The following is a 27487-nucleotide window of genomic DNA, read 5'->3' as shown; positions in this document are numbered from 1 at the left end:
AGAGAGATATGATATCCCTGGGGGTCCTGGGGAAGCCGGCCTTTCTCTGACCGGCTCTGTGTTTTCTTTCTTTTCCAGCTCAGCGCCTGGCGCAGCCCTGGACCCCTACTCGCCCTGCAATAAAAACTGTGAATGCCAAACCGACTCCTTCACTCCCGTGTGCGGGGCGGACGGCGTCACCTACCTGTCTGCCTGCTTCGCTGGCTGCAACAGCACGGTATGCGGTTTCCTCAGGGCGCGGGAGGGAGCGGGGTCGCGGGCAGCCGCAGCGGCTTAAACCCGACGGGCAGGGGCAGGCGTGGGCAAACACACCGGGTCTTCTCTCAGCCCGCCCCGCCCCGCTCCGGCGAAGGGCTTTCCATCAGGAGGAGGAGGAGACTGCTGGGCCCTTCTTGCTAAATCCAATTGGTTTCCCAAAGGCGTCTCTGAGCAAAGGAAAGGAAACAGTCAGAGGAAGCTGCACATGTGGAGCCAGGAAAAAAGACTGTGTCCCGAGGCACTCACAGGGGTCAGTGGGGGAGGACGACTCTGCGGTAATGAGCTCCCCAGCAACACGAGTATGCAAGGGAAGGCTAGAAAGCCATGACCAGGGAGCCCTCTTCCACAGCGGACACTGTGGCATCAATTCGGCCTCTTCCCTACGCAGCGCCCTGGGCCTTCTGCGTCTCCATCTCCCACGGTACCTTTTTGCGGCTCTTTGCTTCTTGGCCGGAATTACACAGCTGGCAGGAGCCTGCCGCCTGCCATGTTCTCCGCGTGGAAACCCGATGCCAAGTGACTGGTCACCAGCTCCGGCGGGTCCCACCTGCAGGGTCTCTCGCGCCTGCCCTTCCGCATCCACGCCACCCGCCCTGCTCGGGGCCTTCCTCCTCTCTTGCTTGGACCAGGGCGGTGGTGGTTGCCTAACTGGTCCCCCAGCTCAGGGTGGCCCCTTCTGGTCTGTCCTCCGCGCTGTAGCCAGAATGGTTTCTGTGAGGCTACAAGCACCCTTGGAAAGCTGCTCTGTGAGCTGGGGGGAGAGAGCCAGGCTGCCCTGGGTTTGCGTCCTCAGCCTGTGTCTGTCCCAGCCGCACCCTCAGCCTGTGTCTGTCCCAGCCGCGTCCTCGGCGTGTGTCTGTCCCAGCCGCGTCCTCGGCGTGTGTCTGTCCCAGCCGCGTCCTCGGCGTGTGCCTGTCCCAGCCGCGTCCTCAGCCTGTGTCTGTCCCAGCCGCGTCCTCAGCCTGTGTCTGTCCCAGCCGCGTCCTCAGCCTGTGTCTGTCCCAGCCGCGTCCTCAGCCTGTGTCTGTCCCAGCCGCGTCCTCAGCGTGTGTCTGTCCCAGCCGCGTCCTCGGCCTGTGTCTGACCCAGCCGCGTCCTCGGCGTGTGTCTGTCCCAGCCGCGTCCTCGGCGTGTGTCTGTCCCAGCCGCGCCCTCAGCCTGTGTCTGTCCCAGCCACGTCCTCAGCCTGTGTCTGTCTGTCCCAGCCGCGTCCTCAGCCTGTGTCTGTCTGTCCCAGCCGCGTCCTCAGCGTGTGTCTGTCCCAGCCGCGTCCTCAGCCTGTGTCTGTCTGTCCCAGCCGCGTCCTCGGCGTGTGTCTGTCCCAGCCGCGTCCTCGGCGTGTGTCTGTCCCAGCCGCGTCCTCGGCGTGTGTCTGTCCCAGCCGCGTCCTCGGCGTGTGTCTGTCCCAGCCGCGTCCTCGGCGTGTGTCTGTCCCAGCCGCGTCCTCGGCCTGTGTCTGTCCCAGCCGCGTCCTCGGCCTGTGTCTGTCCCAGCCGCGTCCTCAGCCTGTGTCTGTCCCAGCCGCACCCTCAGCCTGTGTCTGTCTGTCCCAGCCGCGTCCTCAGCGTGTGTCTGTCCCAGCCGCGTCCTCAGCGTGTGTCTGTCCCAGCCGCGTCCTCAGCGTGTGTCTGTCCCAGCCGCGTCCTCGGCCTGTGTCTGTCCCAGCGGCGTCCTCAGCCTGTGTCTGTCTGTCCCAGCCGCGTCCTCAGCGTGTGTCTGTCCCAGCCGCGTCCTCAGCGTGTGTCTGTCCCAGCCGCGTCCTCGGCCTGTGTCTGTCCCAGCCGCGTCCTCGGCCTGTGTCTGTCCCAGCCGCGTCCTCAGCCTGTGTCTGTCCCAGCCGCACCCTCAGCCTGTGTCTGTCTGTCCCAGCCGCGTCCTCAGCGTGTGTCTGTCCCAGCCGCGTCCTCAGCGTGTGTCTGTCCCAGCCGCGTCCTCGGCCTGTGTCTGTCCCAGCGGCGTCCTCAGCATGTGTCTGTCCCAGACGCGTCCTCGGCGTGTGTCTGTCCCAGCCGCGTCCTCAGTGTGTGTCTGTCCCAGCCGCGTCCTCAGCCTGTGTCTGTCCCAGCCGCGTCCTCAGCCTGTGTCTGTCCCAGCCGCGTCCTCAGCGTGTGTCTGTCCCAGCCGCGTCCTCAGCCTGTGTCTGTCTGTCCCAGCCGCGTCCTCAGCCTGTGTCTGTCCCAGCCGCGTCCTCAGCCTGTGTCTGTCCCAGCCGCGTCCTCAGCCTGTGTCTGTCCCAGCCGCGTCCTCAGCGTGTGTCTGTCCCAGCCGCGTCCTCAGCCTGTGTCTGTCCCAGCCGCGTCCTCAGCCTGTGTCTGTCTGTCCCAGCCGCGTCCTCAGCGTGTGTCTGTCCCAGCCGCACCTCCTCTCAGGCTGTGACGCTCAGCTTTTCCCACACAACACGGCTTCCCTGCTTCCCCTGCAGCGGGACGACTCCAGCCGCCCTCCTGTGTGAAACCCTCCCCTCCTTTGCCTTTGGGGTTCTTGGTGCCTGTCTGTCCTGGGGGCAGCTGTCTCATTTCCCGGAGTGGCCTGCTGGCATCCACCCTGCTCTTTCCTGGGGGCCCAGGGACGCCCCGGTGGGAGGCCAGAGAAGAAGAGGGCTGAGAGCTGTCCTCCAGGCACCGAGAGTCGAAATTCCCTGCTTCCTGTCCTTGCCTCATCCCGTGTCTTTGGGGAGCAGCCATTTTTTTGCAGTAGGAAACACGGATCGTTTATTTTCATTTCCAAAGATGTATTCCCCTTGCTTTTAGCATTTAGATTCCTAGCCAGTTATTAATATTTTTTTTCTATAGAGAAAATAAATAACCATGAGGTGGGGGGAGAAGAACTGATTCTTAAATTAGATGATAAAGCGGTTTCTGGATGTGAGCGGAAAAGAATTTTTTTAAAAGGGAAGGAGCCGGAGAGGGTGAAAGTAAAAGCACAAGCTATTCTTCCTCGTGACACCAATGTCATGAATACGCAAGGAGTCACATTACAAATCGGGGTTGGTTATTGGCCTGTTGGGAGAATTAAGTAAGTGGAGGCTGTGCCCTGAGACCAGCGGATCTCCCCTCCAGAGCATTCTCTGGCCCCGAAATCATAACGTCTAGAATGCAGAGGAGCAGGTGTCATTCAGGACAGCGTCCGGGCCATTGTGGCGTCATCGGCCCTTGGCCGCCTCCGTGAGGAGCAGGTCACACGGAGGAGGGAAGGCCGCAGCCCTTTCCAGATACAGGACGAGGGCTTGCCGGTCCTTCCTCGCAGCTGCCTGCATTTCGGAAAGAAAAGCAAATCCGTATTCCAGACTGTTGGGAGGGACTCTCCACTTCCCACATGTTTGTTTTGTTTTATGTTTTTATTGATTTCAGAGAGGCAGGGAGAGAGAGGTAGAAACAGCAATGATGAGAGAGAATCATGGATCGGCTGCCTCCTGCATGCCCCCCACTTGGGATGGAGCCCGCAACCCGGGCATATGCCCTGACCGGGAATCAAACTGTGACTCTCTGGTTCATAGGTCGATGCTCAACCACTGAGCCACACTGGCCGGCCTCCACTTCCCACATTTCACATATAGAACATCATCTCCCCCATCGCTGTCCCCTTAGGAAAGTAATCTTCCAACCTAGACATTAGTTTATTTGTACGATTAATAGAAATTGATCCATCAGTACTGAATGTGCAGGGAACCCACACAAAAACAACTTTATTCCCCAGAGTTTCTGACAGTGCTGACGAGTATTTTGTGTTTGTAATGTGCGCTGTCAAAATAGCACGCGTAAGCCTTCCTTCAGCAGCAGAAACGAATCCAAGATCCCAGAGACTCATTTTTCTATTTTTATGGTCTCGGCTTTATTGTAATTATTTATCCCCATCATTGGATGTGAATAGAAACATTTCTCAGTGGAAATGAATGTCTGAGCCGTGGCACAGGCGTATGATTCTCAATGACTGTGTTATTCGTCGTCCGTTGGTTTCTTTATTTTCTAAAGTTCTAGACTTTTTAATCTTTTTAAGAAATGATACATTCGTATGGTTCAAAAATCAGGAAGTATAGAAAGGAGGGCGTGAAAACCCTCCTTTCTACCTCGGCCTCGCACTTTTCAACCCCCACTCTGCCCAGTGGGTGACACTCTTACTGGTTTCTTGCAGGCTATCCTTCTGGGTTTTAATGTTTAGGGTCTTATTCTGTACCTGTTGTTTGTGGGGGTTTGTTGTCAGTGACTTACCTTGGAGTTCTTTTCATATAAGTACGTAGAGAGCACTCGCATACCTTTTTGACAGCTGTATAGTATTCCACTGCGAATCTGTTAGAGGCTGTGTAACCAACCCCTGTAAGGTAGGCACTCTGATGGCTGCAGAACTTTAGCTCTCGCAGTGTTGTGACTCGTGTTAAACTTAGGGCATTTCGTACCCAGGCAGGTCTGTCTGGTGGGTAAGTTCTGGTGCTGTAATCACACAAAGGCACAGGCTCTGGGCAGATTGCTCAGGACAGAGGATCCAGCCCAACAGTGTGTCCCCCAACCTCAGCCCCTGGATAAGCCTGTGTGCAGGGCACAGTCATAAAGGGGGGCCCTGTTGGAGGTGGGCAGGGGGGCCTGTTGGAGGCGGGCAGGGGGGCTGTTGGAGGCGGGTAGGGGGGCTGTTGGAGGCGGGCAGGGGGGCTGTTGGAGGCGGGCAGGGGGGCTGTTGGAGGTGGGCAGGGGGGCTGTTGGGGGCCCGGTGGAGGGGGGCTGTTGGAGGCGGGCAGGGGGGCTGTTGGAGGCGGGCAGGGGGGCTGTTGGAGGCGGGCAGGGGGGCTGTTGGGGGCCCGGTGGAGGGGGGCTGTTGGAGGCAGGCATAGCGGCTTTGGACATCCCTGCAAGCATCCAGGTAACTTTGTGGGATAAGCAAAGCCTGTCGCATGTTCCGTGGGGAAAGAAAAGAAGGGGGAAGAAGGAGGCGAGGGGGGAGGGGCTGGCGGAGGAGGTTAAAGTGGGGGGGGCCCTCAGGAGGACGCACCCGTGTGCCCTGAAAGCTGAGCGGCCCTGGAAAGGAAAGCAGTGCGTTGCTTGTGATTGTTTTCATCCTGCATCCCTTAAAGGGCCCTGCACGGTTATTATTCAGCCTTAACTGGCTTGCTGCTCGCCAGCCACTGCCTCTCCCAGCCCTGCCCCTCCCGTTGCCGTCAGGAATTCCTGCAGCGGGAGCGCGGTGCCTGGGACTGGGCGGCTGGGCACATGGAATCCAGGAAGCCACATGGGCGACAGTGGCTGTCCTCCTCCTCCTCTCCGATCATACGCCGATCAGGGTGCTCCCGGGCCGTAGCTTGCTCCCCAGCACCGCCCTGAGCGCCCACATCTCTCAGCCCTCTCTGCCTTCCGGCCCCTCGAGAGCCTTCCTTAGCTCCCCGCTCTCTGGGCCCCACAATGGCAGCCACGTCACACCTGACAGGGCGCAGCCTTTGTTCCAAGGGCCACCCTGGGCACCGGACCAGCAGCGGGATGCAGATTACCCCATTTACTTCTTTTAATACACTCGGTGTAATTATAACTGCACGAAGGAGGACAAATTGGCAGGTAATTACAGTGTTAATTGGCAAGGTTTTAGCATATTGTGGAAGCACAATTTCCTCTCTAATTGTATGGGGCGGGGGGCACGTTTGTCTACAGTGCAGCCGACGGAGGGATCCCCGAGCAGGGAAATGAAATGCACAGGAGACGGGGCTCAGCTCTCCCCCCATACATATGCCTTTCTTTGCTTGCGTTCTGCAGCCTCCTTAAAACGCGAACGCGTTTGCTCAGGCCTGATGCATGGGAGGCTGCGGGGGGCGTAATGGGGCTGCGCAGCTCCGGCCGATGGACGGCTTGGGATGCAGGCGCTGGCGGTGCCACTGAGGAGGGCTGGACGCTTCCTTTCAGAATCTCACGGGCTGTGCGTGCCTGACGACCGGCCCGCCCGAGAACGCCACCGTGGTCCCCGGCAAGTGCCCCAGCCCCGGCTGCCAAGAGGCCTTCCTCACCTTCCTGTGCGTGATGTGTGTCTGCAGCATGATCGGGGCGATGGCCCAGACGCCCTCGGTCATCATTCTCATCAGGTGAGCTGGTAAGGCCCCCGGGCCTGTGACCCGCCTCACTCCCCTCCCCTCCGGGCCCGAGGCTGCTGGGAATCAGTCCCACTGGCCTCACACCACGTGTAGAAGCAGGGCCCACGGGAGAGAGTCAGTCCCCGCAACTGAATGTGCAAAAATAGGACCCAGGGAGCCGGTCCCAGATGAAGAGCTTGGGTTGTGTGCCATGCACATTCCGCAGAGAGCGGGCCTGCGAGCTCCTCGCTGAAATGATACAGAGGTTCAGAAAGTGAGAGATCTTTCCAGGGACAGTTCTGGGGGCCCAAGCCAGGGAGGTGGGGACTGTCCACAACGTGGAAGCGTGACGCTGTCGGGTGCCTTTCCTGGGGGTGAGGGGGGGGGACAGGTACTGAAACTGGAGAGGGTTGGATTAACTGCACTGGGCCGCCCGGGGCCAAGTCTTGCTAGGTCCTGCTGATTTCTCAAAGGCCCTGAGAGTGACCCCGGTGCCGTGGTTCTGGCCTGAGCCACCGGACGCATGTCTTCCCAGGGGATGTTCCCGGGTACGTGGGGCCTGTCACCCCGAGATGCTTCCCTGTCCTGGCCACGGCGAGGTGCCTTCCAGTGAAGCCTGAAGGGGCCCGATTTGCATTCTGTCTTCATGACAAGATGAGCTCTGCTTATTAAAAACTTACCTTGTCACTGCAGTTACCATTGTTTTCCAGACTCGAGGCAGGGAAAGTGGAGGGAAAAACCCAGATAACTTTCCCAGGAAGGGTGCTGCTGGGCCCAGCGTGTGGCTTGGGGCCTGTTAATTACCGTGGAGCAGCAGTTCTCAACCTGTGGGTCGCGACCCCTTTGGGGGTCGAACGACCCTTTCACAGGGGTCGCCTAAGACCATCGGAAAACACACATATAGTTTTTCTGATGAATCACTATGCTTTAATTATGTTCCATTTGTAACCATGAAAATACATCCTGCATATCAGATATTTACATGACGATTCATAACAGTAGCAACATGACAGTGATGACGTAGCCACGAAAATAATTTTATGGCTGGGGGTCACCACAACATGAGGAGCTGTATGAAAGGGTTGCGGCGTGAGGAAGGTTGAGAACCACTGCGTGGAGTGACGATAATCTCTCTCTTGCTTCCTCGTCGCTGCGCACGTAGGACAGTCAGCCCTGAACTCAAGTCGTACGCGCTGGGAGTCCTCTTCCTCCTCCTCCGCTTGCTGGGTACGTATCCTCTCCTTCTTCCCTCCATAATGAGCCGGACGCTGCGGCCCAGGTGAGTGGGTGTCAGTGAAACGGTCCCGTTGCTTGACTGTGTCTTTTTTTTCCTATGATGTTTCATTATAGAAACGTTAGAGACCTTATAGAAGAATCAGAGAAACTTGAATATGCATTTTGCCCAGGGTTTAGACCTCCATTCAGGAAGTGGCAAAGTTTTCATTCACGTCAGCTCTGATTTCTCCTGGGCCTGAGGAGGAAGAAGTGATGGCACCAAAGGGGGGAAAGTGATGGTGTCATTTGGCACCTTCCTAGAGCAGCCCCTGAGCCCCTGAGCATCCTGTGACATGCTTCACTTGTGGGGCTGCCAGCTGGGAGGTGGGGGGGGGGGGAGAGAGAGAGAGAGAGAGAGAGAGAGAGAGAAAGAGAGAGAGAGTTGTCTCAGTGCCTTGCACATGGAAACTGCATCCTTTAAATTTCTCCAAACTGATCTGGTTCATGCCCCTGAGGTTTCTGGGATGGGCCATGTGACCTTCACGCTACAGAGCCTCCACTCCAGGGTGAGGTGCAGATAGAGAGGGTTAAGATTAGGCCCCGTCGTTACGATGGGGACACAGGGTGGGACTGGCCCACGATTCTCTCAGGGTCCTGGGCCCGGGCCCTGCTGGGGCAAATCCGGAAAGACCAACCCGGGACCCCAGCTCTCAGCCATGCCCCGCCCTCACCCTCTACCACATGGTTGATGCTTCAGGAATGGAGCTTGGTCAAGGCCAAGGTCAAGAGAGGATAACTTTTCTTTCTTGAATAATAGGGCCGTGGTCTTCAATCATCGACCTTATTGGCAAATCGGGGTGGAAAGGGAAATGACCATGGTCTCTGTTTTCAGAATAAATATTCATTATCCGAAGTATAAGCCACAGATGAGCACAAAGAATGAATTTTAGAAATATTTATCAGCGTGTTTGTAAAGTAAAAAAAAAAAAAGCTACAGGATATGGTCGGGGAAGAGGTCTGTAATCTATGTGGTTACTACTTTCATGATGAGACCGATTCCCACGCAGTGGGCAGATCGAAGAGGAAAACATCCACCCTGGATTCATTAGGAAGGTGAGGTCCTCCTGGGGGAATGGCAAATACATGGCATCTGCCCCCTCACTTCCTTTCTCTGCCGGCAGCAAATTAGTTCTGATCGGTTGCCCTGGTCATTTCCCTTTACTAGTGTCCAGGGAAAGGTCTTAGAATCTCCCCAACACTGTCAATAATACACGATGTTGGCGCACATGGGGACACTTATAAGGCGTATTCTTATTTCTTTTTTTTCTTTATTGATTAAGGTATTACATATGTGTCCTTAGCCGCCCCCCACCTCCCGTTCATGCCTTCACCCCATGGTGTCTGTGTCCATTGGATAGGCTTATATGCATGCATACAAGTCCTTTGGTTGATCTTTCCCCCTTACCCCGCCCTCCCCTACCTTCCCTCTGAGGTTTGAGCATCTGATCACTGCTTCCCTGCCTCTGTTCTTGTTCATCAGTTTCTGTTGATCATTACAGTCGACATATGAGTGAGATCATGTGATATTTATCTTTCTCTGACTGATTTAGCTCAGCATAATGCTCTCCAAGTCCATCCTTACTGTTGCAAATGGTAGGAGTTCCTTCCTTTTTATGACAGCGTAGTACTCCATTGAGTAGACGTACCACAGTTTTTTAATCCGTCTTACTTCTAAGTCATGCAAAAGAGATGTGTTGCAGGTGTGACAGCGCCCAGGTAAGAATGGGTACAGCAAGAACTTAAAGCATCGCGGCCTTTCTGACGTTGTGCTGTTATGAGGACAGCCCCTGCAGGGGAATAACCATGGTGACTGTTCACTGAGGTACAAGGTGTGTGAGTCAGATGCCCTCCTACCCACATTCACTCCAGGTGGGGTGGACGGAGAGGTACATGAATGTGTAATATCTGGTAGCAAGTTGGGGAGCCTTATTTTTTAAAAAATATATTTTTTATTTCAGAGAGGAAGGGAGAGGGAGAGGTACAAACATCAGTGATGAGAGAGAATCCTTGATTGGCTGCCTCCTGCACACACCCACTAGGGATCAAGATCACAACCTGGGCAAGTGCCCTGACCAGGAAGCCAACCAGGAACCATTGGTTCATAGGTTGATGCTCAACCATAGAGGCAGGCCAGCCGGGAAGGGACCCTTATTGCAGAAAGTGCTTAAAACATTCCATATACACATTCATGGGAAATACAACATGTATTTAGCACATGAGGTGTGGAAAGCTGCGGGGACCGTATTCCCGTACGTGAGAAGAGCCCTGCTCTTTGGCGGCATCTTGGAAGCTGACATGAGAAGGGAGCAATCGCCCAGCAGCAAGGTGAATGTAGAGGTGCCTGATGCGTAAACAGATACAGGGCTCCAAACAGAAGGAAAAACAGGCTAAGAACACAATGGGAAGATATATCTGAAAATTTCGTGAGACTTGGGGTAAATGTGAGATAGGTATTACAGTGATATTGCATGTATAATGTAACAATTTTGAGATCACTGAATATTACCTTAATTATTTCTAAATTAGTAGGTCTAGGCCAAGAAAAAAAAAAGGCATTATATAGAAGTGAATTCAAATTCTATACCTGAAATAATGAACAATAGATAAGCAAGTGAAGGAAACAGATTAGACACTGAGGTTAGTGGTAGCACACTTCCCATAGAACGCATGATAGAGGCAAGGCAGTGAGGCAGACTAGCTAGACTAGATTGTGAGGTACGTGGTAGACCTCTTCCCGCGGAGGCCAGGAAGGACTAGAAAGACAACTGTACACTAAAATAGACTAGAATAGACTAGACTAGACTAGACTACACTAGAGTGTGAGGGAGGTGGTAGGCCTCTTCCCAGAGCCCAGGATGGAGCCAGGCAGACTACACTAGACTAGACTAGACTAGACTAGACTAGACTAGAGTGTGAGGTAGGTGGTAGGCCTCTTCCCAGAGCCCAGGATGGAGCAGGCAGACTAGATTAGACTAGACTAGACTAGACTAGAGTGTGAGGTAGGTGGTAGGCCTCTTCCCAGAGCCCAGGATGGAGCAGGCAGAATAGATTAGACTAAACTAGACTAGACTAGAGTGTGAGGTAGGTGGTAGGCCTCTTCCCAGAGCCCAGGATGGAGCAGGCAGAGTAGACTAGACTAGACTAGACTAGAGTGTGAGGTAGGTGGTAGGCCTCTTCCCAGAGCCCAGTATGGAGCCAGGCAGACTACACTAGACCAGACTAGACTAGACTAGACTAGACTAGACTAGACTAGACTAGAGTGTGAGGTAGGTGGTAGGCCTCTTCCCACAGCCCAGGAAGGAGCCAGGCAGACTACACTAGACTAGACTAGACTAGACTAGACTAGACTAGACTAGACTAGACTAGAGTGTGAGGGAGGTGGTAGGCCTCTTCCCAGAGCCCGGGATGGAGCCAGGCAGACTACACTAGACTAGACTAGACGAGACTAGACTACACTACACTAGAGTGTGAGGTAGGTGGTAGGCCTCTCCCCAGAGCCCAGGATGGAGCAGGCAGACTACACTAGACTGGACTAGACTAGACTAGACTACACTAAACTAGAGTGTGAGGTAGGTGGTAGGCCTCTTCCCAGAGCACAGGATGGAGCAGGCAGACTACACTAGACTAGACTAGACTAGACTAGACTAGAGTGTGAGGTAGGTCGTAGGCCTCTTCCCAGAGCCCAGGATGGATCAGGCAGACTACACTAGACTAGACTAGAGTGTGAGGTAGGTGGTAGGCCTCTTCCCAGACCCCAGGATAGAGCAGGCAGACTACACTAGACTAGACTAGACTAGACTAGAGTGTGAGGTAGGTGGTAGGCCTCTTCCCAGACCCCAGGATGGAGCAGGCAGACTACACTAGACTAGACTAGACTAGACTAGACTAGACTAGACTAGACTAGAGTGTGAGGTAGGTGGTAGGCCTCTTCCCAGAGCCCAGAATGGAGCCAGGCAGACTACACTAGACTAGACTAGACTAGACTAGACTAGACTAGAGTGTGAGGTAGGTGGTAGGCCTCTTCCCAGAGCCCAGGATGGATCAGGCAGACTACACTAGACTAGACTAGAGTGTGAGGTAGGTGGTAGGCCTCTTCCCAGACCCCAGGATAGAGCAGGCAGACTACACTAGACTAGACTAGACTAGACTAGAGTGTGAGGTAGGTGGTAGGCCTCTTCCCAGACCCCAGGATGGAGCAGGCAGACTACACTAGACTAGACTAGACTAGACTAGACTAGACTAGACTAGACTAGAGTGTGAGGTAGGTGGTAGGCCTCTTCCCAGAGCCCAGAATGGAGCCAGGCAGACTACACTAGACTAGACTAGACTAGACTAGACTAGACTAGACTAGAGTGTGAGGTAGGTGGTAGGCCTCTTCCCAGAGCCCAGGATGGAGCCAGGCAGACTACACTAGACTAGACTAGACTAGACTAGACTAGACTAGACTAGACTAGACTAGACTAGAGTGTGAGGTAGGTGGTAGGCCTCTTCCCACAGTCCAGGATGGCGCCAGGCAGACTACACTAGACTAGACTAGACTAGACCTGACTAGAGTGTGAGGTAGGTGGAAGGCCTCTCCTCAGAGCCCAGGAAGGAGCCAGGCAGACTACACTGGACTGGACTAGACTAGACTAGACTAGAGTGTGAAGTAGGTGGTAGGCCTCTTCCCAGAGCCCAGGATGGAGCCAGACAGACTACACTGGACTAGACTAGATTAGACTAGACTAGACTAGACTAGACTAGACCACACTAGAGTGTGATATAGGTGGTAGGCCTCTTCCCAGAGCCCAGGATGGAGCCAGACAGACTACACTGGACTAGGCTAGATTAGACTAGACTAGACTAGACTAGACTACACTAGAGTGTGATATAGGTGGTAGGCCTCTTCCCAGAGCCCAGGATGGAGCCAGGCAGACTACACTAGACTAGACTAGACTAGACTAGACTAGACTAGACTAGAGTGTGAGGTAGGTGGTAGGCCTCTTCCCAGGGCCCAGGATGGAGCAGGCAGACTACACTAGACTAGACTAGACTAGACTAGACTAGACTAGACTAGACTAGAGTGTGAGGTAGGTGGTAGGCCTCTTCCCAGAGCCCAGGATGGAGCCAGGCAGACTACACTAGACTAGACAAGACTAGACTAGACTAGAGTGTGAGGTAGGTGGTAGGCCTCTTCCCAGAGTCCAGGATGGAGCAGGCAGACTACACTAGACTAGACTAGACTAGACTAGCCTAGACTAGACTAGACTAGAGTGTGAGGTAGGTGGTAGGCCTCTTCCCAGAGCCCAGGATGGAGCAGGCAGACTACACTGGACTAGACTAGACTAGACTAGAGTGTGAGGTAGGTGGTAGGCCTCTTCCCACAGTCCAGGATGGAGCCGGGCAGACTACACTGGACTAGACTAGACTTGACTAGAGTGTGAGGTGCATGGTAGCCCTCTTCCCTGAGCCCAGAATGGAGCCAGGCAGACTACACTAGACTAGACTAGACTAGACTAGAGTGTGAGGTAGGTGGTAGGCCTCTTCCCAGAGCCCAGGATGGAGCCAGGCAGAGTACACAACACTACACTACACTACACTACACTACACTACACTACACTACACTACACTACGCTATAATGTGAGGTTGGTGGTAGGCCTCCTCCCAGAGCTCAGGATGGAGTAGGCAGAATAGACTAGACTAGACTAGACTAGAGTGTGAGGTAGGTGGTAGGCCTCTTCCCAGAGCCGAGGATGGAGCAGGCAGACTACACTAGACTACACTAGACTAGACTAGAGTTTGAGTTAGGTGGTAGGCCCCTTCCCAGAGCCCAGGATGGAGCAGGCAGACTAGACTAGACTAGACTAGACTAGATGTGAGGTAGGTGGTAGGCCTCTTCCCAGAGCCCAGGATGGAGCAGGCAGACTACACTAGACTAGACTAGACTGGACTAGACTAGACTAGACTAGATGTGAGGTAGGTGGTAGGCCTCTTCCCAGAGCCCAGGATGGAGCAGGCACACTACACTAGACTAGACTGGACTAGACTAGACTAGACTAGACTAGAGTGTGAGGTAAGTGGTAGGCCTCCTCCCAGAGCCCAGGATGGAGCAGGCAGACTACGCTAGACTAGACTAGACTAGACTAGACTAGACTAGACTAGATGTGAGGTAGGTGGTAGGCCTCTTCCCAGAGCCCAGGATGGATCAGGCAGACTAGACTAGACTAGACTAGACTAGACTAGACTAGACTAGATGTGAGGTAGGTGGTAGGCCTCTTCCCATAGCCCAGGATGGAGCAGGCAGACTACACTAGACTAGACTAGACTAGACTAGACTAGACTAGACTAGAGTGTGAGGTAGGTGGTAGGCCTCTTCCCAGAGCCAAGGATGGAGCAGGCAGACTAGACTAGACTAGACTAGACTAGACTAGACTAGAGTGTGAGGTAGGTGGTACGCCTCTTCCCAGAGCCCAGGATGGAGCCAGGCAGACTACACTAGACTAGACTAGACTAGACTAGACTAGACTAGACTAGACTAGACTAGAGTGTGAGGTAGGTGGTAGGCCTCTTCCCACAGTCCAGGATGGCGCCAGGCAGACTACACTAGACTAGACTAGACTAGACCTGACTAGAGTGTGAAGTAGGTGGAAGGCCTCTCCTCAGAGCCCAGGAAGGAGCCAGGCAGACTACACTGGACTGGACTAGACTAGACTAGACTAGAGTGTGAAGTAGGTGGTAGGCCTCTTCCCAGAGCCCAGGATGGAGCCAGACAGACTACACTGGACTAGACTAGATTAGACTAGACTAGACTAGACTAGACTAGACTAGACTACACTAGAGTGTGATATAGGTGGTAGGCCTCTTCCCAGAGCCCAGGATGGAGCCAGACAGACTACACTGGACTAGGCTAGATTAGACTAGACTAGACTAGACTAGACTAGACTACACTAGTTTGTGATATAGGTGGTAGGCCTCTTCCCAGAGCCCAGGATGGAGCCAGGCAGACTACACTAGACTAGACTAGACTAGACTAGACTAGACTAGACTAGACTAGAGTGTGAGGTAGGTTGTAGGCCTCTTCCCAGAGCCCAGGATGGAGCAGGCAGACTACACTAGACTAGACTAGACTAGACTAGACTAGACTAGACTAGACTAGAGTGTGAGGTAGGTGGTAGGCCTCTTCCCAGAGCCCAGGATGGAGCCAGGCAGACTACACTAGACTAGACAAGACTAGACTAGACTAGAGTGTGAGGTAGGTGGTAGGCCTCTTCCCAGAGTCCAGGATGGAGCAGGCAGACTACACTAGACTAGACTAGACTAGACTAGAGTGTGAGGTTGGTGGTAGGCCTCTTCCCAGAGCCCAGGATGGAGCCAGGCAGAGTACACAACACTACACTACACTACACTACAATACACTACACTACACTACAGTACAGTACACTACGCTATAATGTGAGGTTGGTGGTAGGCCTCCTCCCAGAGCTCAGGATGGAGTAGGCAGAATAGACTAGACTAGACTAGACTAGAGTGTGAGGTAGGTGGTAGGCCTCTTCCCAGAGCCGAGGATGGAGCAGGCAGACTACACTAGACTACACTAGACTAGACTAGAGTTTGAGTTAGGTGGTAGGCCTCTTCCAGAGCCCAGGATGGAGCAGGCAGACTAGACTAGACTAGACTAGATGTGAGGTAGGTGGTAGGCCTCTTCCCAGAGCCCAGATGGAGCAGGCAGACTACACTAGACTAGACTAGACTGGACTAGACTAGACTAGACTAGATGTGAGGTAGGTGGTAGGCCTCTTCCCAGAGCCCAGGATGGAGCAGGCACACTACACTAGACTAGACTGGACTAGACTAGACTAGACTAGACTAGAGTGTGAGGTAAGTGGTAGGCCTCCTCCCAGAGCCCAGGATGGAGCAGGCAGACTACGCTAGACTAGACTAGACTAGACTAGACTAGACTAGATGTGAGGTAGGTGGTAGGCCTCTTCCCAGAGCCCAGGATGGATCAGGCAGATTAGACTAGACTAGACTAGACTAGACTAGACTAGATGTGAGGTAGGTGGTAGGCCTCTTCCCAGAGCCCAGGATGGAGCAGGCAGACTACACTAGACTAGACTAGACTAGACTAGACTAGACTAGACTAGACTAGAGTGTGAGGTAGGTGGTAGGCCTCTTCCCAGAGCCCAGGATGGAGCAGGCAGACTAGACTAGACTAGACTAGACTAGACTAGAGTGTGAGGTAGGTGGTAGGCCTCTTCCCACAGTCCAGGATGGAGACGGGCAGACTACACTGGACTAGACTAGACTTGACTAGAGTGTGAGGTACATGGTAGCCCTCTTCCCTGAGCCCAGAATGGAGCCAGGCAGACTACACTAGACTAGACTAGACTAGACTAGAGTGTGAGGTAGGTGGTAGGCCTCTTCCCAGAGCCCAGGATGGAGCCAGGCAGAGTACACAACACTACACTACACTACACTACACTACACTACACTACAGTACACTACGCTATAATGTGAGGTTGGTGGTAGGCCTCCTCCCAGAGCTCAGGATGGAGTAGGCAGAATAGACTAGACTAGACTAGACTAGAGTGTGAGGTAGGTGGTAGGCCTCTTCCCAGAGCCGAGGATGGAGCAGGCAGACTACACTAGACTACACTAGACTAGACTAGACTTTGAGTTAGGTGGTAGGCCTCTTCCCAGAGCCCAGGATGGAGCAGGCAGACTAGACTAGACTAGACTAGATGTGAGGTAGGTGGTAGGCCTCTTCCCAGAGCCCAGGATGGAGCAGGCAGACTACACTAGACTAGACTAGACTGGACTAGACTAGACTAGACTAGATGTGAGGTAGGTGGTAGGCCTCTTCCCAGAGCCCAGGATGGAGCAGGCACACTACACTAGACTAGACTGGACTAGACTAGACTAGACTAGACTAGAGTGTGAGGTAAGTGGTAGGCCTCCTCCCAGAGCCCAGGATGGAGCAGGCAGACTACGCTAGACTAGACTAGACTAGACTAGACTAGACTAGACTAGATGTGAGGTAGGTGGTAGGCCTCTTCCCAGAGCCCAGGATGGATCAGGCAGATTAGACTAGACTAGACTAGACTAGACTAGACTAGACTAGACTAGATGTGAGGTAGGTGGTAGGCCTCTTCCCAGAGCCCAGGATGGAGCAGGCAGACTACACTAGACTAGACTAGACTAGACTAGACTAGACTAGAGTGTGAGGTAGGTGGTAGGCCTCTTCCCAGAGCCCAGGATGGAGCAGGCAGACTAGACTAGACTAGACTAGACTAGACTAGAGTGTGAGGTAGGTGGTAGGCCTCTTCCCAGAGCCCAGGATGGAGGCAGGCAGACTACACTAGACTAGACTAGACTAGACTAGACTAGACTAGACTAGACTAGACTAGAGTGTGAGGTAGGTGGTAGGCCTCTTCCCACAGTCCAGGATGGCGCCAGGCAGACTACACTAGACTAGACTAGACTAGACCTGACTAGAGTGTGAGGTAGGTGGAAGGCCTCTCCTCAGAGCCCAGGAAGGAGCCAGGCAGACTACACTGGACTGGACTAGACTAGACTAGACTAGAGTGTGAAGTAGGTGGTAGGCCTCTTCCCAGAGCCCAGGATGGAGCCAGACAGACTACACTGGACTAGACTAGATTAGACTAGACTAGACTAGACTAGACTAGACTAGACTAGACTACACTAGAGTGTGATATAGGTGGTAGGCCTCTTCCCAGAGCCCAGGATGGAGCCAGACAGACTACACTGGACTAGGCTAGATTAGACTAGACTAGACTAGACTAGACTAGACTACACTAGAGTGTGATATAGGTGGTAGGCCTCTTCCCAGAGCCCAGGATGGAGCCAGGCAGACTACACTAGACTAGACTAGACTAGAGTAGACTAGAGTAGACTAGAGTGTGAGGTAGGTTGTAGGCCTCTTCCCAGAGCCCAGGATGGAGCAGGCAGACTACACTAGACTAGACTAGACTAGACTAGACTAGACTAGAGTGTGAGGTAGGTGGTAGGCCTCTTCCCAGAGCCCAGGATGGAGCCAGGCAGACTACACTAGACTAGACAAGACTAGACTAGACTAGAGTGTGAGGTAGGTGGTAGGCCTCTTCCCAGAGTCCAGGATGGAGCAGGCAGACTACACTAGACTAGACTAGACTAGACTAGAGTGTGAGGTAGGTGGTAGGCCTCTTCCCACAGTCCAGGATGGAGCCGGGCAGACTACACTGGACTAGACTAGACTTGACTAGAGTGTGAGGTGCATGGTAGCCCTCTTCCCTGAGCCCAGAATGGAGCCAGGCAGACTACACTAGACTAGACTAGACTAGACTAGAGTGTGAGGTAGGTGGTAGGCCTCTTCCCAGAGCCCAGGATGGAGCCAGGCAGAGTACACAACACTACACTACACTACACTACACTACACTACACTACACTACACTACAGTACACTACGCTATAATGTGAGGTTGGTGGTAGGCCTCCTCCCAGAGCTCAGGATGGAGTAGGCAGAATAGACTAGACTAGACTAGACTAGAGTGTGAGGTAGGTGGTAGGCCTCTTCCCAGAGCCGAGGATGGAGCAGGCAGACTACACTAGACTACACTAGACTAGACTAGAGTTTGAGTTAGGTGGTAGGCCTCTTCCCAGAGCCCAGGATGGAGCAGGCAGACTAGACTAGACTAGACTAGACTAGACTAGACTAGATGTGAGGTAGGTGGTAGGCCTCTTCCCAGAGCCCAGGATGGAGCAGGCAGACTACACTAGACTAGACTAGACTGGACTAGACTAGACTAGACTAGATGTGAGGTAGGTGGTAGGCCTCTTCCCAGAGCCCAGGATGGAGCAGGCACACTACACTAGACTAGACTGGACTAGACTAGACTAGACTAGACTAGAGTGTGAGGTAAGTGGTAGGCCTCCTCCCAGAGCCCAGGATGGAGCAGGCAGACTACGCTAGACTAGACTAGACTAGACTAGACTAGACTAGACTAGACTAGATGTGAGGTAGGTGGTAGGCCTCTTCCCAGAGGCCAGGATGGATCAGGCAGACTAGACTAGACTAGACTAGACTAGACTAGACTAGATGTGAGGTAGGTGGTAGGCCTCTTCCCAGAGCCCAGGATGGAGCAGGCAGACTACACTAGACTAGACTAGACTAGACTAGACAGACTAGACTAGACTAGAGTGTGAGGTAGGTGGTAGGCCTCTTCCCAGAGCCCAGGATGGAGCAGGCAGACTAGACTAGACTAGACTAGACTAGACTAGAGTGTGAGGTAGGTGGTAGGCCTCTTCCCAGAGCCCAGGATGGAGCCAGGCAGACTACACTAGACTAGACTAGACTAGACTAGACTAGACTAGACTAGACTAGACTAGAGTGTGAGGTAGGTGGTAGGCCTCTTCCCACAGTCCAGGATGGCGCCAGGCAGACTACACTAGACTAGACTAGACTAGACCTGACTAGAGTGTGAGGTAGGTGGAAGGCCTCTCCTCAGATCCCAGGAAGGAGCCAGGCAGACTACACTGGACTGGACTAGACTAGACTAGACTAGAGTGTGAAGTAGGTGGTAGGCCTCTTCCCAGAGCCCAGGATGGAGCCAGACAGACTACACTGGACTAGACTAGATTAGACTAGACTAGACTAGACTAGACTAGACTAGACTAGACTAGACTACACTAGAGTGTGATATAGGTGGTAGGCCTCTTCCCAGAGCCCAGGATGGAGCCAGACAGACTACACTGGACTAGGCTAGATTAGACTAGACTAGACTAGACTAGACTAGACTACACTAGAGTGTGATATAGGTGGTAGGCCTCTTCCCAGAGCCCAGGATGGAGCCAGGCAGACTACACTAGACTAGACTAGACTAGAGTAGACTAGAGTAGACTAGAGTGTGAGGTAGGTTGTAGGCCTCTTCCCAGAGCCCAGGATGGAGCACGCAGACTACACTAGACTAGACTAGACTAGACTAGACTAGACTAGAGTGTGAGGTAGGTGGTAGGCCTCTTCCCAGAGCCCAGGATGGAGCCAGGCAGACTACACTAGACTAGACAAGACTAGACTAGACTAGAGTGTGAGGTAGGTGGTAGGCCTCTTCCCAGAGTCCAGGATGGAGCAGGCAGACTACACTAGACTAGACTAGACTAGACTAGAGTGTGAGGTAGGTGGTAGGCCTCTTCCCACAGTCCAGGATGGAGCCGGGCAGACTACACTGGACTAGACTAGACTTGACTAGAGTGTGAGGTGCATGGTAGCCCTCTTCCCTGAGCCCAGAATGGAGCCAGGCAGACTACACTAGACTAGACTAGACTAGACTAGAGTGTGAGGTAGGTGGTAGGCCTCTTCCCAGAGCCCAGGATGGAGCCAGGCAGAGTACACAACACTACACTACACTACACTACACTACACTACACTACACTACAGTACACTACGCTATAATGTGAGGTTGGTGGTAGGCCTCCTCCCAGAGCTCAGGATGGAGTAGGCAGAATAGACTAGACTAGACTAGACTAGAGTGTGAGGTAGGTGGTAGGCCTCTTCCCAGAGCCGAGGATGGAGCAGGCAGACTACACTAGACTACACTAGACTAGACTAGAGTTTGAGTTAGGTGGTAGGCCTCTTCCAGAGCCCAGGATGGAGCAGGCAGACTAGACTAGACTAGACTAGACTAGACTAGATGTGAGGTAGGTGGTAGGCCTCTTCCCAGAGCCCAGGATGGAGCAGGCAGACTACACTAGACTAGACTAGACTGGACTAGACTAGACTAGACTAGATGTGAGGTAGGTGGTAGGCCTCTTCCCAGAGCCCAGGATGGAGCAGGCACACTACACTAGACTAGACTGGACTAGACTAGACTAGACTAGACTAGAGTGTGAGGTAAGTGGTAGGCCTCCTCCCAGAGCCCAGGATGGAGCAGGCAGACTACGCTAGACTAGACTACACTAGACTAGACTAGACTAGATGTGAGGTAGGTGGTAGGCCTCTTCCCAGAGCCCAGGATGGATCAGGCAGACTAGACTAGACTAGATGTGAGGTAGGTGGTAGGCCTCTTCCCAGAGCCAGGATGGAGCAGGCAGACTACACTAGACTAGACTAGACTAGACTAGACTAGACTAGACTAGACTAGAGTGTGAGGTAGGTGGTAGGCCTCTTCCCAGAGCCCAGGATGGAGCAGGCAGACTAGACTAGACTAGACTAGACTAGACTAGATGTGAGGTAGGTGGTAGGCCTCTTCCCAGATCCCAGGATGGAGCCAGGCAGACTACACTAGACTAGACTAGACTAGACTAGACTAGACTAGACTAGACTAGACTAGAGTGTGAGGTAGGTGGTAGGCCTCTTCCCACAGTCCAGGATGGCGCCAGGCAGACTACACTAGACTAGACTAGACTAGACCTGACTAGAGTGTGAGGTAGGTGGAAGGCCTCTCCTCAGATCCCAGGAAGGAGCCAGGCAGACTACACTGGACTGGACTAGACTAGACTAGACTAGAGTGTGAAGTAGGTGGTAGGCCTCTTCCCAGAGCCCAGGATGGAGCCAGACAGACTACACTGGACTAGACTAGATTAGACTAGACTAGACTAGACTAGACTAGACTAGACTACACTAGAGTGTGATATAGGTGGTAGGCCTCTTCCCAGAGCCCAGGATGGAGCCAGACAGACTACACTGGACTAGGCTAGATTAGACTAGACTAGACTAGACTAGACTAGACTACACTAGAGTGTGATATAGGTGGTAGGCCTCTTCCCAGAGCCCAGGATGGAGCCAGGCAGACTACACTAGACTAGACTAGACTAGACTAGACTAGAGTAGACTAGAGTGTGAGGTAGGTTGTAGGCCTCTTCCCAGAGCCCAGGATGGAGCAGGCAGACTACACTAGACTAGACTAGACTAGACTAGACTAGACTAGAGTGTGAGGTAGGTGGTAGGCCTCTTCCCAGAGCCCAGGATGGATCAGGCAGACTACACTAGACTAGACTAGAGTGTGAGGTAGGTGGTAGGCCTCTTCCCAGAGCCCAGGATGGAGCAGGCAGACTAGACTAGACTAGACTAGACTAGACTAGATGTGAGGTAGGTGGTAGGCCTCTTCCCAGAGCCCAGGATGGAGCAGGCAGACTACACTAGACTAGACTAGACTGGACTAGACTAGACTAGACTAGATGTGAGGTAGGTGGTAGGCCTCTTCCCAGAGCCCAGGATGGAGCAGGCACACTACACTAGACTAGACTGGACTAGACTAGACTAGACTAGACTAGAGTGTGAGGTAAGTGGTAGGCCTCCTCCCAGAGCCCAGGATGGAGCAGGCAGACTACGCTAGACTAGACTAGACTAGACTAGACTAGACTAGACTAGACTAGATGTGAGGTAGGTGGTAGGCCTCTTCCCAGAGGCCAGGATGGATCAGGCAGACTAGACTAGACTAGACTAGACTAGACTAGACTAGATGTGAGGTAGGTGGTAGGCCTCTTCCCAGAGCCCAGGATGGAGCAGGCAGACTACACTAGACTAGACTAGACTAGACTAGACAGACTAGACTAGACTAGAGTGTGAGGTAGGTGGTAGGCCTCTTCCCAGAGCCCAGGATGGAGCAGGCAGACTAGACTAGACTAGACTAGACTAGACTAGAGTGTGAGGTAGGTGGTAGGCCTCTTCCCAGAGCCCAGGATGGAGCCAGGCAGACTACACTAGACTAGACTAGACTAGACTAGACTAGACTAGACTAGACTAGACTAGAGTGTGAGGTAGGTGGTAGGCCTCTTCCCACAGTCCAGGATGGCGCCAGGCAGACTACACTAGACTAGACTAGACTAGACCTGACTAGAGTGTGAGGTAGGTGGAAGGCCTCTCCTCAGATCCCAGGAAGGAGCCAGGCAGACTACACTGGACTGGACTAGACTAGACTAGACTAGAGTGTGAAGTAGGTGGTAGGCCTCTTCCCAGAGCCCAGGATGGAGCCAGACAGACTACACTGGACTAGACTAGATTAGACTAGACTAGACTAGACTAGACTAGACTAGACTAGACTAGACTACACTAGAGTGTGATATAGGTGGTAGGCCTCTTCCCAGAGCCCAGGATGGAGCCAGACAGACTACACTGGACTAGGCTAGATTAGACTAGACTAGACTAGACTAGACTAGACTACACTAGAGTGTGATATAGGTGGTAGGCCTCTTCCCAGAGCCCAGGATGGAGCCAGGCAGACTACACTAGACTAGACTAGACTAGAGTAGACTAGAGTAGACTAGAGTGTGAGGTAGGTTGTAGGCCTCTTCCCAGAGCCCAGGATGGAGCACGCAGACTACACTAGACTAGACTAGACTAGACTAGACTAGACTAGAGTGTGAGGTAGGTGGTAGGCCTCTTCCCAGAGCCCAGGATGGAGCCAGGCAGACTACACTAGACTAGACAAGACTAGACTAGACTAGAGTGTGAGGTAGGTGGTAGGCCTCTTCCCAGAGTCCAGGATGGAGCAGGCAGACTACACTAGACTAGACTAGACTAGACTAGAGTGTGAGGTAGGTGGTAGGCCTCTTCCCACAGTCCAGGATGGAGCCGGGCAGACTACACTGGACTAGACTAGACTTGACTAGAGTGTGAGGTGCATGGTAGCCCTCTTCCCTGAGCCCAGAATGGAGCCAGGCAGACTACACTAGACTAGACTAGACTAGACTAGAGTGTGAGGTAGGTGGTAGGCCTCTTCCCAGAGCCCAGGATGGAGCCAGGCAGAGTACACAACACTACACTACACTACACTACACTACACTACACTACACTACAGTACACTACGCTATAATGTGAGGTTGGTGGTAGGCCTCCTCCCAGAGCTCAGGATGGAGTAGGCAGAATAGACTAGACTAGACTAGACTAGAGTGTGAGGTAGGTGGTAGGCCTCTTCCCAGAGCCGAGGATGGAGCAGGCAGACTACACTAGACTACACTAGACTAGACTAGAGTTTGAGTTAGGTGGTAGGCCTCTTCCAGAGCCCAGGATGGAGCAGGCAGACTAGACTAGACTAGACTAGACTAGACTAGATGTGAGGTAGGTGGTAGGCCTCTTCCCAGAGCCCAGGATGGAGCAGGCAGACTACACTAGACTAGACTAGACTGGACTAGACTAGACTAGACTAGATGTGAGGTAGGTGGTAGGCCTCTTCCCAGAGCCCAGGATGGAGCAGGCACACTACACTAGACTAGACTGGACTAGACTAGACTAGACTAGACTAGAGTGTGAGGTAAGTGGTAGGCCTCCTCCCAGAGCCCAGGATGGAGCAGGCAGACTACGCTAGACTAGACTACACTAGACTAGACTAGACTAGATGTGAGGTAGGTGGTAGGCCTCTTCCCAGAGCCCAGGATGGATCAGGCAGACTAGACTAGACTAGATGTGAGGTAGGTGGTAGGCCTCTTCCCAGAGCCAGGATGGAGCAGGCAGACTACACTAGACTAGACTAGACTAGACTAGACTAGACTAGACTAGACTAGAGTGTGAGGTAGGTGGTAGGCCTCTTCCCAGAGCCCAGGATGGAGCAGGCAGACTAGACTAGACTAGACTAGACTAGACTAGATGTGAGGTAGGTGGTAGGCCTCTTCCCAGATCCCAGGATGGAGCCAGGCAGACTACACTAGACTAGACTAGACTAGACTAGACTAGACTAGACTAGACTAGACTAGAGTGTGAGGTAGGTGGTAGGCCTCTTCCCACAGTCCAGGATGGCGCCAGGCAGACTACACTAGACTAGACTAGACTAGACCTGACTAGAGTGTGAGGTAGGTGGAAGGCCTCTCCTCAGATCCCAGGAAGGAGCCAGGCAGACTACACTGGACTGGACTAGACTAGACTAGACTAGAGTGTGAAGTAGGTGGTAGGCCTCTTCCCAGAGCCCAGGATGGAGCCAGACAGACTACACTGGACTAGACTAGATTAGACTAGACTAGACTAGACTAGACTAGACTAGACTACACTAGAGTGTGATATAGGTGGTAGGCCTCTTCCCAGAGCCCAGGATGGAGCCAGACAGACTACACTGGACTAGGCTAGATTAGACTAGACTAGACTAGACTAGACTAGACTACACTAGAGTGTGATATAGGTGGTAGGCCTCTTCCCAGAGCCCAGGATGGAGCCAGGCAGACTACACTAGACTAGACTAGACTAGACTAGACTAGAGTAGACTAGAGTGTGAGGTAGGTTGTAGGCCTCTTCCCAGAGCCCAGGATGGAGCAGGCAGACTACACTAGACTAGACTAGACTAGACTAGACTAGACTAGAGTGTGAGGTAGGTGGTAGGCCTCTTCCCAGAGCCCAGGATGGATCAGGCAGACTACACTAGACTAGACTAGAGTGTGAGGTAGGTGGTAGGCCTCTTCCCAGACCCCAGGATAGATCAGGCAGTCTACACTAGACTAAACTAGATTAGACTAGAGTGTGAGGTAGGTGGTAGGCCTCTTCCCAGAGCCCAGGATGGATCAGGCAGACTACACTAGACTAGACTAGAGTGTGAGGTAGGTGGTAGGCCTCTTCCCAGAGTCCAGGATGGAGCAGGCAGACTACACTAGACTAGACTAGACTAGACTAGACTAGACTAGAGTGTGAGGTAAGTGGTAGGCCTCTTCCCAGAGCCCAGGATGGAGCCAGGCAGACTACACTAGACTAGACAAGACTAGACTAGACTAGAGTGTGAGGTAGGTGGTAGGCCTCTTCCCAGATCCCAGGATGGAGCCAGGCAGACTACACTGGACTAGACTAGACTAGACTAGAGTGTGAGGTAGGTGGTAGGCCTCTTCCCACAGTCCAGGATGGAGCCGGGCAGACTACACTGGACTAGACTAGACTTGACTAGAGTGTGAGGTGCATGGTAGCCCTCTTCCCTGAGCCCAGAATGGAGCCAGGCAGACTACACTAGACTAGACTAGACTAGACTAGAGTGTGAGGTAGGTGGTAGGCCTCTTCCCAGAGCCCAGGATGGAGCCAGGCAGAGTACACAACACTACACTACACTACACTACACTACACTACACTACACTACACTACGCTATAATGTGAGGTTGGTGGTAGGCCTCCTCCCAGAGCTCAGGATGGAGTAGGCAGAATAGACTAGACTAGACTAGACTAGAGTGTGAGGTAGGTGGTAGGCCTCTTCCCAGAGCCGAGGATGGAGCAGGCAGACTACACTAGACTACACTAGACTAGACTAGAGTTTGAGTTAGGTGGTAGGCCTCTTCCAGAGCCCAGGATGGAGCAGGCAGACTAGACTAGACTAGACTAGACTAGATGTGAGGTAGGTGGTAGGCCTCTTCCCAGAGCCCAGGATGGAGCAGGCAGACTACACTAGACTAGACTAGACTGGACTAGACTAGACTAGACTAGATGTGAGGTAGGTGGTAGGCCTCTTCCCAGAGCCCAGGATGGAGCAGGCACACTACACTAGACTAGACTGGACTAGACTAGACTAGACTAGACTAGAGTGTGAGGTAAGTGGTAGGCCTCCTCCCAGAGCCCAGGATGGAGCAGGCAGACTACGCTAGACTAGACTAGACTAGACTAGACTAGACTAGATGTGAGGTAGGTGGTAGGCCTCTTCCCAGAGCCCAGGATGGATCAGGCAGACTAGACTAGACTAGATGTGAGGTAGGTGGTAGGCCTCTTCCCAGAGCCAGGATGGAGCAGGCAGACTACACTAGACTAGACTAGACTAGACTAGACTAGACTAGACTAGAGTGTGAGGTAGGTGGTAGGCCTCTTCCCAGAGCCCAGGATGGAGCAGGCAGACTAGACTAGACTAGACTAGACTAGACTAGATGTGAGGTAGGTGGTAGGCCTTTCCCAGATCCCAGGATGGAGCCAGGCAGACTACACTAGACTAGACTAGACTAGACTAGACTAGACTAGACTAGACTAGACTAGACTAGACTAGAGTGTGAGGTAGGTGGTAGGCCTCTTCCCACAGTCCAGGATGGCGCCAGGCACACTACACTAGACTAGACTAGACTAGACCTGACTAGAGTGTGAGGTAGGTGGAAGGCCTCTCCTCAGAGCCCAGGAAGGAGCCAGGCAGACTACACTGGACTGGACTAGACTAGACTAGACTAGAGTGTGAAGTAGGTGGTAGGCCTCTTCCCAGAGCCCAGGATGGAGCCAGACAGACTACACTGGACTAGACTAGATTAGACTAGACTAGACTAGACTAGACTAGACCACACTAGAGTGTGATATAGGTGGTAGGCCTCTTCCCAGAGCCCAGGATGGAGCCAGACAGACTACACTGGACTAGGCTAGATTAGACTAGACTAGACTAGACTAGACTACACTAGAGTGTGATATAGGTGGTAGGCCTCTTCCCAGAGCCCAGGATGGAGCCAGGCAGACTACACTAGACTAGACTAGACTAGACTAGACTAGACTAGACTAGACTAGAGTGTGAGGTAGGTGGTAGGCCTCTTCCCAGGGCCCAGGATGGAGCAGGCAGACTACACTAGACTAGACTAGACTAGACTAGACTAGCCTAGACTAGACTAGAGTGTGAGGTAGGTGGTAGGCCTCTTCCCAGAGCCCAGGATGGAGCCAGGCAGACTACACTAGACTAGACAAGACTAGACTAGACTAGAGTGTGAGGTAGGTGGTAGGCCTCTTCCCAGAGTCCAGGATGGAGCAGGCAGACTACACTAGACTAGACTAGACTAGACTAGCCTAGACTAGACTAGACTAGAGTGTGAGGTAGGTGGTAGGCCTCTTCCCAGAGCCCAGGATGGAGCCAGGCAGACTACACTGGACTAGACTAGACTAGACTAGAGTGTGAGGTAGGTGGTAGGCCTCTTCCCACAGTCCAGGATGGAGCCGGGCAGACTACACTGGACTAGACTAGACTTGACTAGAGTGTGAGGTGCATGGTAGCCCTCTTCCCTGAGCCCAGAATGGAG

General features: G+C 53.2%; 1 protein-coding gene across 2 annotated transcripts in view; it reads left to right on the top strand.

The window, feature by feature from the left end:
• SLCO3A1 (solute carrier organic anion transporter family member 3A1) overlaps window positions 1-27487 on the top strand; it is a gene marked incomplete at its 5' end in the record, with an annotated part of 193864 nt that overhangs the window by 121122 nt on the left and 45255 nt on the right. For both annotated transcript variants that reach the window (XM_081114816.1, XM_081114815.1), the window contains 3 exons: window positions 79-217; window positions 6138-6313; window positions 7464-7528. In XM_081114816.1, coding sequence (XP_080970942.1) covers window positions 79-217; window positions 6138-6313; window positions 7464-7528 — 380 coding nt within the window. The remainder of the gene's footprint in view (window positions 1-78; window positions 218-6137; window positions 6314-7463; window positions 7529-27487) is intronic.

The sequence above is a fragment of the Myotis nattereri genome (assembly GCF_964212035.1).
Source record: "Myotis nattereri genome assembly, chromosome: 21".
NCBI lineage: Eukaryota > Metazoa > Chordata > Mammalia > Chiroptera > Vespertilionidae > Myotis > Myotis nattereri.
This window is presented reverse-complemented; position numbering and strand designations above follow the sequence as displayed.